Here is a 13,186-nt window from a genome sequence, read left to right as displayed (position 1 = left end):
ATATCAGGGCATTTCCTGGCATTCTGAATTGTCAATACAGAAGCACAATATCTCACATTCATAAACCAGAGATTATTTGAAGAACTGAATTTTGCTAAAATGTGCGGTACAGATTTGCTGACAGCCTTAATTTAGTTAGCTCCATCTCATTTCAGAGGCCCTGAAGTGACAAATTACTCACTTCTCCAAAACTCAGTCCAACCTAGCACCATCCATCTATACAAGGAACAAGCATAGCCAGATCCTCTTCCAACACAGTGTGTTTCACAGCAGTGTATACTTTGGATTACAGATTCTAAAGGAAGATATGAAAAATAGTTCTCAGAAGTGTTTCTCCCACATCTTCACCTCCATTGTCTTCACTGGATTCTATTCAAGTAGCCAGGCAGCTGCTCTATCCAGATGGAGGGAGGCAAGCTGCATAGAGCCAGGATGGAGAAGAAAGGAACTGAACCAAATGGCAGGAAGGGAACATATTCTTCCTCTAGTTGCCCAGGAAAGCTTCCAATTGTGCAGATTCTGAATAAACATGATTCTTAGAAGAACTGACACACTACAAGCACCTCAGCTGTTGCAAGACTTCCATGCATTGATCATTCCCATCTTAGCAATCATTATCCCTACAGTTTGAATATCTAGGAGTGCAGTAAAAACAGATATTTCAATTAAAACGAAGAAGACTCTGACTTACCTCCAGAGGCATTAATCTAATTAGTGTTGCAAAACACTGAGTTGCCATGAAACGTACACTGTCTGTCTGATCGCTCATTCTGCCAAGAACTGGAACCACAAGTAGAACTATATACGGAATAATTCCAACATCTAGTTGCTCCATCACAGCTAAATTAGGAATTAAGGATCTTTTCTATGTCATTTCAGAGATATTTTTCCACCAAAAACAATGCTGGATTCTTTGGGTTTACTGCATTTCTTCCTTACTACTTCTCATAGGATCTAAAACCCAGAGAACTGAGGAAGCTTGATATAAGTTATAATAACCATAACCACATAAAATTCTTATATTATATATCCTACTTGCATATACTGGCTGAAATCTGGTTGCTCTTTGTTTTACTTGGGCAGGCCCACTGATTCATTAGCCAGTTAACAGAAGACTAAAAGAGAATGGACTGGAACTCAAAACAACCCTTAACAGGTTTCCTATAAAGTCTTTTTTCCTGCTAAAAATCCTGGTAGCAAAATGTAATATACACTATGTTAGCAATACATAAAGAAATCAGCTCCAACACAACTTTGGGAAAGCAGTTAACTTTTCATCTCTCAATTTCAACAAGAATTAGAAAAGGATACAGGCAAGAGCTTCAATTGCACCTTCTTGCTTGGTACTGTCATCTATTGCTCCCAGCCAAGGAAGGACTTTTTCCAGGAAAATGTGAATGGTTTCTACAGTAGCTATTTTGCTTATCACACCTACACAACGAGCAGCCATGTGTCTCACTGCAGTGTTGGGGTGCTGAAGGCACATGCAAAGATAAGGCAACTGTTGTATTAACTGCAATAAGGAAAAAAAAAGAATTAAGAACACATTGAATACTATTTAGATACTGTCCCATTCCACCACGATATTCTAAGCTGCTTAACTTAAAAAAATACTTTTATATATTAATCAACAAGAAGGCATCAGGCCTCTAGCCAACCTGCACCTGGAACAAATACAGGGAAAAATGAGGAATGCCACCATAGTTGTATAATGCTACAAATGAAAAACAGAGAAGATTCAATGTTCTACAAATATTTTCTCTCTTATTTCTGATTGTATGGCTCTCATTTACCTAAGAAGTTCCTTCAAAGGGACTCCCATTTCTTATTCTAACAAAAATCACTTTACAGACTGCAATTATATACATTTCTTCTATTTACAGGAATGTGAAAGGACAAAAATCATATTTTTAAACATCAACACTAGTTATTTTTAAATTACTAGATTAATATAATTTCAAATCAATAGTGAATTTTGAATATGAAACACAATTAAAACAATTTAATTACCAATGGGTGAAGCTGAACATCCATAGAAGCTGCAGTGGTTTCAAAAACCTGTAGGGAGTTCACTAATTCCTGGGCTGGGCCATCTCCTTTTTCCAACAGCAACTTTCGATCTATTAGAGGAAATATCCAGTGTCAAGGAACTTTTAAAATTCAAGTTTTACCAAACAAATATTATGAGACATACATACCAAAATTGTCTATGTCAATATTGTTCCTCAAGGGACCAATCATAGCATCCCAGAGATGTGGCAAACCAGCTGCCATTTCACCAGCAAAATGTTTAGCAATTGTGGACAAAGCAAATTCTGCTCCTCTTCTCTGTACAAGGTAGGGTTTCTGAGCCTGCAAGTTCACAAGATAGTCAATAAAAGATTTATGTGGCAAAATAAAGTGGTAGATCTAAAAACCCTCTTCTCAGAACAACCTGGGATGTATAAGGCTTGTGTTGCTACCTGCATTTTTCATAATTTACAACCAGTTTTTCTGTTCTGTGGACAAATAATTTACTCTGGTTATTTGGGATTAATCTCTTTGCAGTAGCTTCAAAGCACTTTCAATACAGCAGGAAAAAAAACCCTGATATTTGGTGGATGAAATCAATAAACCAGCATCACCCGTATTTTCTGTAAATCATGCCAATTAACACAAAGCAACAGGTTTTCACACACAGAAAAGTATTTGTTAAAAAGATGCCTCCAATCAAGGTAAAGGTAGAGAAGTTAGGCAATGAGGCTTAGGGACAATATTTTTAATTAATCAACAAGACTCTACAGAGCAGAACTACAAAACAGAAAACATTTCTTTTAATTTGTTTAGCAGAATCATAACCAGAATAGATGAAAAAAAATACATGACTATTGCTTGTTTACACTGATTTTGCATAAACGTGTAATCCACCGAAGTAACTAAAATTTTCTAAAATCAAAATGAGACTGAGAAGATGGACTTAGAGCTTGTTTATGTATTTTCGTTCCGTGGAGATGACTCAATTTGACAAGCGGCCATCAGTAACCAGAGACAGGGTTCTCTATCACTTCAACATATTAGATCTCAATTCTTTTCAAGAACAAAGCTAACTGGATCCATTCCAGTCAGGCTTCAGGCCGCGACATGGCACGGAAATGGCATTGGTTGCCCTGTTTGATGACCTGTTGAGGGAGGCTGACAGGGGCAAAACGTCTCTGTTGGTCCTCCTAGATATCTCAGCCGCCTTCAATACCGTCGACCATGGTATTCTCCAAGGGAGGCTCTCTGATTTGGGAATTAGTGGTCTAGCACTTGCCTGGCTCTGATCCTTCTTGGAGGACCGTCCTCAGAGAGTACAGCTTGGGGAGAATGTATCGGTCCCATGGAATCTCAAATGTGGGGTTCCGCAGGGCTTGATCCCAATGCTGTTTAATATCTATACGAGGCCGCTGGGTCAGGTCATCAGGGGAAGTGGGGCTTCATGTCATCAGTATGCTGAATCTTTTTTTCCTACAACAGTAGGTGCCGTTTCGTCCCTTCAGTGCTGCCTGGAGGCTTTAGTACAATGGATGCAAACAAATGGACTGAGGCTGAACCTGGACAAGACGGAGGTCCTGGGGGTGGGTGGCCCCACCATCAGTGGTTTAGGAAACTCCCTCCTTTTTTGGGGTGTGTGTGTGACTCTCACACGAAGACTGAAGTTCACAGCTTGGGGGTCCGTCTGGATCTGAATCTTACAATGGAAACCAAAGTAGCATCAGTGGTCTGCACCGCCTACTTCCATCTTTGGCGGACTGCCCAGCTGCGACCCTATCTTGATGGTGGGGCGCTCACCACTATGGTCCATGTGTTTGTACTCTTCAGATTAGACTACTGTAATGTGCTCTACATGGAGCTACCTTTGAGATTGATGCGGAAACTTCAAATGGTGCAAAATGTGGTGGCCAGACTTCTCACCGGGATGAGAAATCATCAACCCTCACTCTGGTTGCCCATTCGATTCTGCATTGATTTCAAAGTATTAACAATGACATATAAAGCCCTAAAAGGTTTAGGACCTCAATATCTGGTGGAATGCCTTCTCCCACCTAGATCCACCCATATCACTTGCTCTAGCCAGGGGCGGTGGCTGCGGGGCCTAACACCAAGGGAGGCCTGGAGAGAAAGAACAATAAACTAGGCCTTCTTGGCAGTGGCGCCTCGTCTCTGGAACAGTCTACACCCAGAAATTTGCCTGGCTCCCTCACTGGGTGTTTTTAAGAGCAAGCTTAAGACCTGGCTCTTTAGGCAGGCCTTCCCTCCTGTCATTATATAATTCATTTTCGCTATCTTGAATTATATTATGTTGTTGTTATATTACACTGTTAATGTTTTATGAACTTGTTGTTAGCCGCTGAGAGTAGACTTCGGTTAAGATGGGTGGGATATAAATAAATAAATACTGAATTTTTCCATGTATAAAATGAAAACAATTAAACGAAAAATTGAGGGTTGTTTTATATATGTAACTGTTTTCTTTGCAAAACGTGGAGAGGGAAAGCTGCTTTTTGCAACAAAAGTGGAGGGGGGAAAGCAGGAATTGCTTTCCCCCCAGTACTTTGTTGCAAAGAAAGAAATTTTGGGTTAGAAAATTGTGTGTGTGTGTCTTATACACAGAAAAATACAGTAATTGAGTTATGAGTGACCATATAATAAAGTTATGCGTAGAACTCACGATACATCTAAATTCAAATGAATCAGAAAGATTATTCATTAAAATATTCCTAGCATGATTCCCCATTTTCTTAATTCTCTCGTAAATAGATCCTGCTGGTGGAACAAAATAAGTGTACTATTTTTTGCGTGATACTTCAAACTTCAAGAAAATACTAAATAATTAAGTAGCAAAGGAGACAGGCAAAAAAACCACAAAAAGTTGATAAACCCAACTTTCTTAGTATATTTTTTCAGAAGAGGAAGAGTCTGAAAAGGAGGGAAAGGTACAGCAAGAAAAGGAATCATCAGTATTTTTTTAAGAAACCAGAAAAAAACTTTACATTCCTATTTGTTTACATTTCAAAATACATCTTCTCCATGATCACCTTAGTGATGCCTTTTTCTAAGCAAAAACCATAGGATCATATAAGCTATCATGGCAGAACACTACATAAACAGGAACAAAATTGAAAATTAAGGTTTGCACCCACTTCATCAAGCTCTGTTATTATGTTTCCACTACTGCTTGTAGGCAGATCTCCAATTTGAGCCTTGGGGGCTTTTGGTGTAGGACCTCGCCGGCTTGTGATGGCAAATGCAGCTTTTTGATGTCTATATAGTGTGATTATGCCTCTATGCTTGGTGACTGTATGGTGCATTCCATCTCTTTCAGAATTAGACCCTACAACAAGGGAAATCATTAGAAACTTTGTTTTCCTTTTCTTTTATTTTTAAGCTGAGGATAGGGTAAGGATTACAGAAGGTAAGGGGAATGTGGGGGGGAGGGGGGAGAAAGAGAACATAGAATGTACTGTCATCAAATCCTGATTGTCCGTGTTACAATATCAAGGTCACTTTTCGCCTTTCTACAGTTTTAATTGCCCTTCCATATTACTACTTGCAGTTCCACCTTAGTTTAATTCTACGTTAATCAAGCTCTATCTACTGACTCAAGCCATTTATGTAAAAAAGCCAATCGTTCAATTGCCTTTTGTACTGACAGTCTTTCAACACTTCCGATAGTATATCCACTTCTGCTGCTTCCCAAATCTTCTCCAGGAGCTCCTCTTGCTTTGGTATCTCCGATTTCTTCCACTTCTTAGCATAAAGAATTCTGGCTGCAGGAACTATACATATAAAACTAGATAACTCTTTCTCTTATCTATATTATCTGGTATAATATTCAGTAAAAACAATTTTGGTGTTAGTGGAACATTACAAAGCAATATTTTTGTAACAAAGTATGTACTGCTACCCACTACTGTTTTACTTCTCTACAAGTCCACCACATATGATAAAAGCTTCCCTTTTGTGCTTTATACTTCAAACATACATTTGACGCCTCTGTATAAATCTTTGACAGTTTTTTCAGAGTGAATAATTAGAAACATTTTCACAGGATAATTGTGTTGCGAGAAGTAGTAGGTGAAGCCAGCAACACAAGTTTACCTGCATGAAATCTGGAAGGCAAAGAGAAAACAAAAGGAACAACAGGAAGAGCAGAAGGAAAATATAGCTTCAAGCATCATTTTCCTAACAAAGCTGAAAAGCAAAATATAGTAAGGAATGACAACGAAAGCCATGTAAAAAACTGGATGTATGGCAATGGAGAGCTCCCAATCATTCCCAGCCTTTCCTCCTGAATTAACCTGCCCCCTTGCCCCCAGGAATGATGAACAAGAGGATTTTTTTGGGGGGGGGGAGAAATGTATTTTTTTTAACAGTGAAAAGACATAGAAGAAAAAACTGTCAGTGAAGATAGAGAGCAGGTAAGTCCTGAAGGCCAGTAAAGCATGACTTCAGAGAAAGTGAAACATGTTTAGTTCCTGACTTGAGACAAAGCTGAGCAAGAGCCAGAAAAGACAAGGAGGGCAACCCTCTATCAAAGAGAGGTGTTTAAAAAAAAGACAAGGTCAGTGAGTGGTGAAGAACAATCCCCTCCTAGGATTCTTCTGTACAGTGGGGTCTTGACTTAAGAACGGCTTGCGTTAAGAACATTTTGACTTAAGAACCATTCTCATAGGAAAATATTGACTTGACTTAAGTACTTAGATTTGAGTTAAGAACTGAAAAAAAACCACGTGGGAGGCAGGGAAAGTGCAAAAATTGAACTTTCAGTTAACTGTTGGCCAGTGAAAAGGGTGCCTGTCTGCTTCCTCACTCCTCCCAGCATTTAGAGAGTGGATTGGGAGACAGTCTTCGGACTGCCTGGTACTGTACTGCCTGGACTGTATTTTCCCTGCCTTCCCTGAACCTTTCTTGACCTAAGAAAAAAAAAACAAAATATCCCCCCTCTAGTGGTCGAAGGCGGAATAGCAGCTTCCCATTAGTTTCTATGGACAGAAAAGAGCAGATACGGATCAAATGGTTTTCAATGCATTCCTATGGGAAATGCAGATTTGACTTGAGAACTTTTTGACTTGAGAACCGCCTTCCAATACGGATTAAGTTCTCAAGTCAAGACCCCACTGTACTGCAGGAATATGTCCCTGGAATATTAACTTGCCATTTGTTACCAATTAACAATCTAGAAATATATTGGGCTTTTATGAAGAACAAATGACATTTGAAAAACTATTGTTAGGGACAAGTGATAAAGTAATTAAAATAATGTATGAATATCTCTTAAATATGAAAATGGAAGATGAAGTGGAGAAAGACTATGATAAAGTGGGTACAAAATATTGGTCATAATATTGATTTAGAACACTGGACACACATTTGGCAGAATATTACTTACAAAATCAGTAGATTTCAAAGAAAAAATATATAAGATGTTTTATACATGGCATATGACTCCAGCTAAACTTTCTAAAATGTATGAAAATGTTTCCAACAAGTGCTGGAAATGTAAAATACAGGAGGGTACTTTCTATCATATTTGGTAGACATGTAGGGAAGCAAAAAATTACTTGAGATTAGAACATGAAATGTTACAAAAATTATATCTTGTGTGATATCATTTAAATCAGAATTGTTTCTATTAAATATTATGCCTGGGATTGTAGATAAAGAAATGAGATATTAGATAATACATGTAATTACTGCAGCTAGGATACCATATGGGAAATATAGGGGGGGAAAGCAGAAATACCCTAGCGGAGCTGACAGAAAAGATACTGGGAGTGGCGGAGATGGATATACTAACAGAAGCACTAAATGAAAGCTCATCTCAAAAAGTACTCAAAAACTGGGAACTATTTTATAGCTGGACTTGAAACATGAATTGAAAAGCATAGATAAAAGAAGAATGTGAAGGTCCAGCTAGGGAATGGAGAGATTGGTATCTATAGCAATTCTAGTAAAACTTATTATATTGTGGTTTGTTTTTTGTTATCTTCCTCTTTTAGCATAATTATATAAGTGGATGTAAAAGTTCTCTCTCACTCCAGAATTTTACTTTTTCCCCACCCATATCTATTTCCCCTGCCCCCATTCCCCTACTCCCATTCCCAATGAAAAGAAATTTTAAAAATGTCAAAAAATATTCTAGAAATATACACCTATATTACAAAAATGTGAGGACTTTATAAAAGCAAATTTTAAGGTGCAAATATTACAAATCAGTACAAAGTTATACATATGTTACAAATCATTTATCAGAATTTAAGATTACAAATCTGCCTTTGTAAATATTCCCACTTTTTTAAAAATTATAACATTTGTACAATTCTAGTACTTCTCATTATACAACAGTTACCTTTCCTTATTTTGCAAATTAAAATTCTGACAACAAACAGATGCAAAGATATGGCTAAAATGAACTATTATCCCAGCCAATATAATATGAGAAAAAAAGTTTATGTTGCAGTCTTTATACATAGGCCATTATAAATATGTTTATCATAGAATGATGAAAAAAGACAGGACATTTTACTCTCTAAGACGATCCACTACAATTATAAATGTGTATTTGGTTAAGTCAGGCTATAGCTAAAATACACAATCATTCAAAGCCAAATCACAGGGCTTTAGCTAAATGTAAAAAAAAAATGTAACCTTATCCTAGTTTGGTATAATTATATGCAATCTGCTTTTGGCTCATGCATTCCCTTCACTATCATGTGCAGAGCAGTGAATGGATGGGCCCATTATTACTCAATACAGAATCTCCTGTCTCCTGGGCTAAACAAACATTCAAGTAAACAGTAATCTCTTCTCACCACAGGGAGTAGAGAAAGGCAGCCTAGAGTCCAAATCCTCCTCTCATGGGTGAATTTCTGGGGAAAATCAAAGCTGAACAGACTTTTCTACACTGTCAATTTGAACTGTTTTTCTGAGGAAGCTAATACCCAAAAACTACCCAAGAACTTATGAGAAATCTGAAGCATTAATAGCACATCACAATGAAATTACTATTTATTTGAAATGTTCCTCACTAAGAAGTGACGTCCTTTTTTACAATCTTTAATCCATTTTTCATCAACCAACAGAAACAAAACAAAATCTGTCTGTTGGAAATTCTTTTAAATGCCAAAGATAGCATCTGGAAAGAATTAATGAAAGATTACCAGACAGAGACACACATTTCATAGATAACTTTAAAAAAAGCTAAAATGCCACTGAATCAAGGATTATTCAAACAAAAATTTCCAAAACAGTCTGTGGATTCACAGATACCGTTCTTGTATTATGTTCTGATGAGTAATCATCTAATTCTGCTTCAGAATCTAAAGGCTATATTGGAATCAAAGATCAAAACTCATGCTCCTCAGAAGTCTGACAGCTAGTCCACATACCTTTTGAGTTTTCATGGCTGGTCAGGGGCTGTGCAGGACATGATGCTAATGGAGTGAGATGTGGGTCCACACATAGAGAACTGCAAAGATTTTTTATGATCTTTGAATTGGGACACGGAGATCTTGTCGTACACTGCTGAAGCAACTTTGCTATGCATAAAGCAGCATAATTTTGCACTAGCATATTTTCTTCTTTCTTTACAGCCTCCATCAGTGGTTTTATGACTGGATTTAATTTTTCTGGAAGTTGTTCCAAGTTCACAACAGCACAAGCAGTAAAAGTATGTACTCTTAAATGCAATGTTTGCCATTCCTGATTTGTTTCTGTAACAGTCATTTGGACTTGCTGCCGTTTGCTTTCTAGCTGCTGTAAAACTTTAGGATTCAGATTAACAGAAGATGTAACTTCATTGAAGATAGTTGTAACCTAAGAAAAAAGTCAAAAGTAAGTTGCTTTAATTACCACAGGAAAAACCAAGAACAATAAATCACTTAAAAACAATGAAACACATGGTACTCATTCATGCTTATTTTAAATGTAAGTGATAACTGTTCTGACTCCAGAAGTAATCAAGGCAATCTAGATTATACCCATATTTAAAGTAAGACTACACTGAAGAAATGGGAAGATCTCATGTACTGGCCACATGGATGCCCAGGATGCTCTAAAAAGTTTAGAATGGATAGTGGATGGCAGAGAATGAGAATAACTTAGGTTACTCTGGATAACATTTTCTGAAGCGTTGAGATATATCCATTACTACACATTACCCTTGGGAAGCTGGAGGTGGTCAAACACGAGATGGCAAGAATAAACATCGACATCCTGGGCATCAGTGAACTAAAATGGACAGGAATGGGCGAATTCAGTTCAGATGATTATCATATCTCCTATTGTGGGCAAGAATCCCGTAGAAGAAATGGAGTAGCCCTCATAGTCAACAAAAGAGTGGGAAAAGCTGTACTGGGATACAATCTCAAAAATGATAGAATGATTTCAATACGAACCCAAGGCAGACCTTTCAACATCACAATAATTCAAGTTTATGCACCAACCACCATTGCTGAGGAGACTGAAATTGAACAATTTTATGAAAATTTACAACACCTTCTAGAACTGACACCACAGAAATATGTTCTTCTCATTCTAGGGGACTGGAATGCTAAAGTAGGGAGCCAAGAGATAAAAGGAACAACAGGGAAGTTTGGCCTTGGAGTTCAGAACGAAGCAGGACAAAGGCTAATAGAGTTTTGTCAAGAGAACAAGGTGGTCATCACAAACACTCTTTTCCAACAACACAAGAGGTGACTCAACACATGGAAATCACCATATGGGCAATATCGAAATCTGATTGATTATATTCTCTGCAGCCAAAGATGGAGAAGCTCTATACAGTCAGCAAAAACAAGACCTGGAGCGGACTGCGGCTCTGATCATCAGCTTCTCATAGCAAAATTCAAGCTTAAACTGAAGAGAGTAGGAAAAACCACTGGGCTACTCAGGTATAATCTAAACCAAATCCCTTATGAATACACAGTGGAAGTAAAGAACAGATTTAAAGAACTCGATTTGGTGGACAGAGTGCCTGAAGAACTTTGGATAGAGGCTCGTAACATTGTACAGGAGGCAGCAACAAAAACCATCCCAAAGAAAAGGAAATACAAGAAAGCAATGTGGCTGTCCAACGAGGCCTTAGAAATAGCAGAGAGAAGGGAAACAAAATGCAAGGGAGATAGGGAAAGTTACAGAAAATTGAATGCAGACTTCCAAAGAATAGCAAGGAGAAGCAAGAGGGCCTTCTTAAATGAACGAAGTAAATAGAGGAAAATAACAGAAAAGGAAAAACCAGAGATCTGTTCAGGAAAACTGGAGATATTAGAGGAACATTCTGTGCAAAGATGGACATGATAAAGGACAAAAATGGGAGGGACCTAACAGAAGCAGAAGACATCAAGAAGAGGTGGCAAGGATACACAGAGGAATTATATCAGAAAGATTTGGATATCCCGGACAACCCAGACAATGTAGTTCCTGACCTTGAGCGAGACATCCGGGAGAGTGAAGTCAAGTGGGCCTTAGAAAGCCTGGCTAACAACAAGGCCAGTGGAGGTGATGACATTCCAGTTGAACTATTTAAAATCTTAAAAGATGATGCTGTTAAGGTGCTACATTCAATATGCCAGCAAGTTTGGAAAACTCAACAGTGGCCAGAGGATTGGAAAAGATCACTCTACATCCCAATCCCAAAGAAAGGCAGTGCTAAAGAATGCTCCACCTACCGTACAATTGCACTCATTTCACACGCTAGCAAGGTTATGCTCAAAATCCTACCTTGAAGGTAGGCTTCAACAGTATGTGGACCGAGAACTCCCAGAAGTACAAGCTGCATTCCGAAGAGGCAGAGGAACTAGAGACCAAATTGCTAACATGCGCTGGATTATGGAGAAAGCCAGAGAGTTCCAGAAAAATATCTACTGTACTTCTGCTTCATTGACTATGCAAAAGCCTTTGACTTTGTGGACCACAGCAAACTATGGCAAGTCCTTAAAGAAATGGGAGTGTCTGACCACCTTATCTATCTCCTGAGAAACCTATATGTGGGACAGGAAGCAACAGTTAGAACTGGATATGGAACAACTGATTGGTTCAAAATTGGGAAAGGAGTACAACAAGGCTGTATACTGTCTCCCAGCTTATTTAACTTATATGCAGAATAAATCATGCGGAAGGCTGGACTGGAGGAATCCCAGGCCGGAATTAAGATTGCCGGAAGAAATATCAACAACCTCCAATATGCAGATGATACCACTCTGATGGCAGAAAGTGAGGAGGAATTAAAGAACCTCTTAATGAGGGTGAAAAAGGAGAGTGCAAAAAACAGCCTGAAACTCAACATCAAAAAAACTAAGATCATGGCCAATGTTCCCATCACCTCCTGGGAAATAGAAGGGGAAGATACGGAGGCAGTGACAGATTTTATTTTCTTGGGTTCCATGATCCCTGCAGATGGAGACAGCAGCCACGAAATTAAAAGACGCCAGCTTCTTGGGAGGAAAGCGATGACAAACCTTGACAGCATCCTAAAAAGCAGAGACATCACCTTGCCAACAAAGGTATGCATACTCAAAGCTATGTTTTTTCCTGTTGTGAGGTATGGAAGTGAGAGCGGGACCATAAAGAAAGCAGACCGCCGAAGAATTGATGCTTTTGAATTGTGGTGCTGGAGGAGGCTCTTAATAGTCCCCTGGACTGCAAGGAGAACAAACCTATCAATTCTAAAAGAAATCAACCCTGAGTGCTCACTGGAAGGACAGATCCTGAAGCTGAGGCTCCAGTACTTTGGCCATCTCATAAGAAGGGAAGACTCCTTGGAAAAGACCTTGATGTTAGGAAAGTGTGAAGGCAAGAGGAGAAGGGGACAACAGAGGATGAGATGGCTGGACAGTGTCTGTGAAGCAACCAACATGAAATTGACACAATTCCGGGAGGCAGTGGAAGATAGGAGGGCCTGGCGTGCTCTGGTCCATGGGGTCACGAAGAGTTGGACACGACTAAATGATGATGACAAATCATTTATCAGAATTTAGGATTATTATTTAAGAAAAGGACGCATGCTTAGTCCAAAGCCAGAAGTTGGGACTTTATCCAAGTGTAAAAAAATGTGTAATCTTATCCTAGTTTGGTATAATTGCATTTAATATGCTTTTGTACACATTCTCATTTTTTTGATATATTTCTACAGTTCTAATACTTCTCATTACACAAGAGTTGCCTT

The 13,186-nt window shown here is 38.5% G+C and overlaps 1 protein-coding gene across 1 annotated transcript in view; it reads right to left on the bottom strand.

Moving 5' to 3' along the window:
• The window catches only part of BTAF1 (B-TFIID TATA-box binding protein associated factor 1), a 68,113-nt gene that overhangs the window by 18,740 nt on the left and 36,187 nt on the right, over positions 1 to 13,186 (bottom strand). Inside the window, exons 20-25 of the mRNA XM_078391314.1 lie at positions 9,411 to 9,837; positions 5,163 to 5,353; positions 2,199 to 2,352; positions 2,011 to 2,120; positions 1,312 to 1,513; positions 692 to 840 (exon numbers count right to left, since the gene is read on the bottom strand). Of these exons, the coding sequence (XP_078247440.1) occupies positions 692 to 840; positions 1,312 to 1,513; positions 2,011 to 2,120; positions 2,199 to 2,352; positions 5,163 to 5,353; positions 9,411 to 9,837 (1,233 nt within the window). The remainder of the gene's footprint in view (positions 1 to 691; positions 841 to 1,311; positions 1,514 to 2,010; positions 2,121 to 2,198; positions 2,353 to 5,162; positions 5,354 to 9,410; positions 9,838 to 13,186) is intronic.

This window comes from Pogona vitticeps, chromosome 3 (assembly GCF_051106095.1).
Source record: "Pogona vitticeps strain Pit_001003342236 chromosome 3, PviZW2.1, whole genome shotgun sequence".
Classification (NCBI taxonomy): domain Eukaryota; kingdom Metazoa; phylum Chordata; class Lepidosauria; order Squamata; family Agamidae; genus Pogona; species Pogona vitticeps.
Note: the sequence above shows the minus strand (reverse complement) of the source record. Positions and strands in the feature narration are given on the sequence as shown.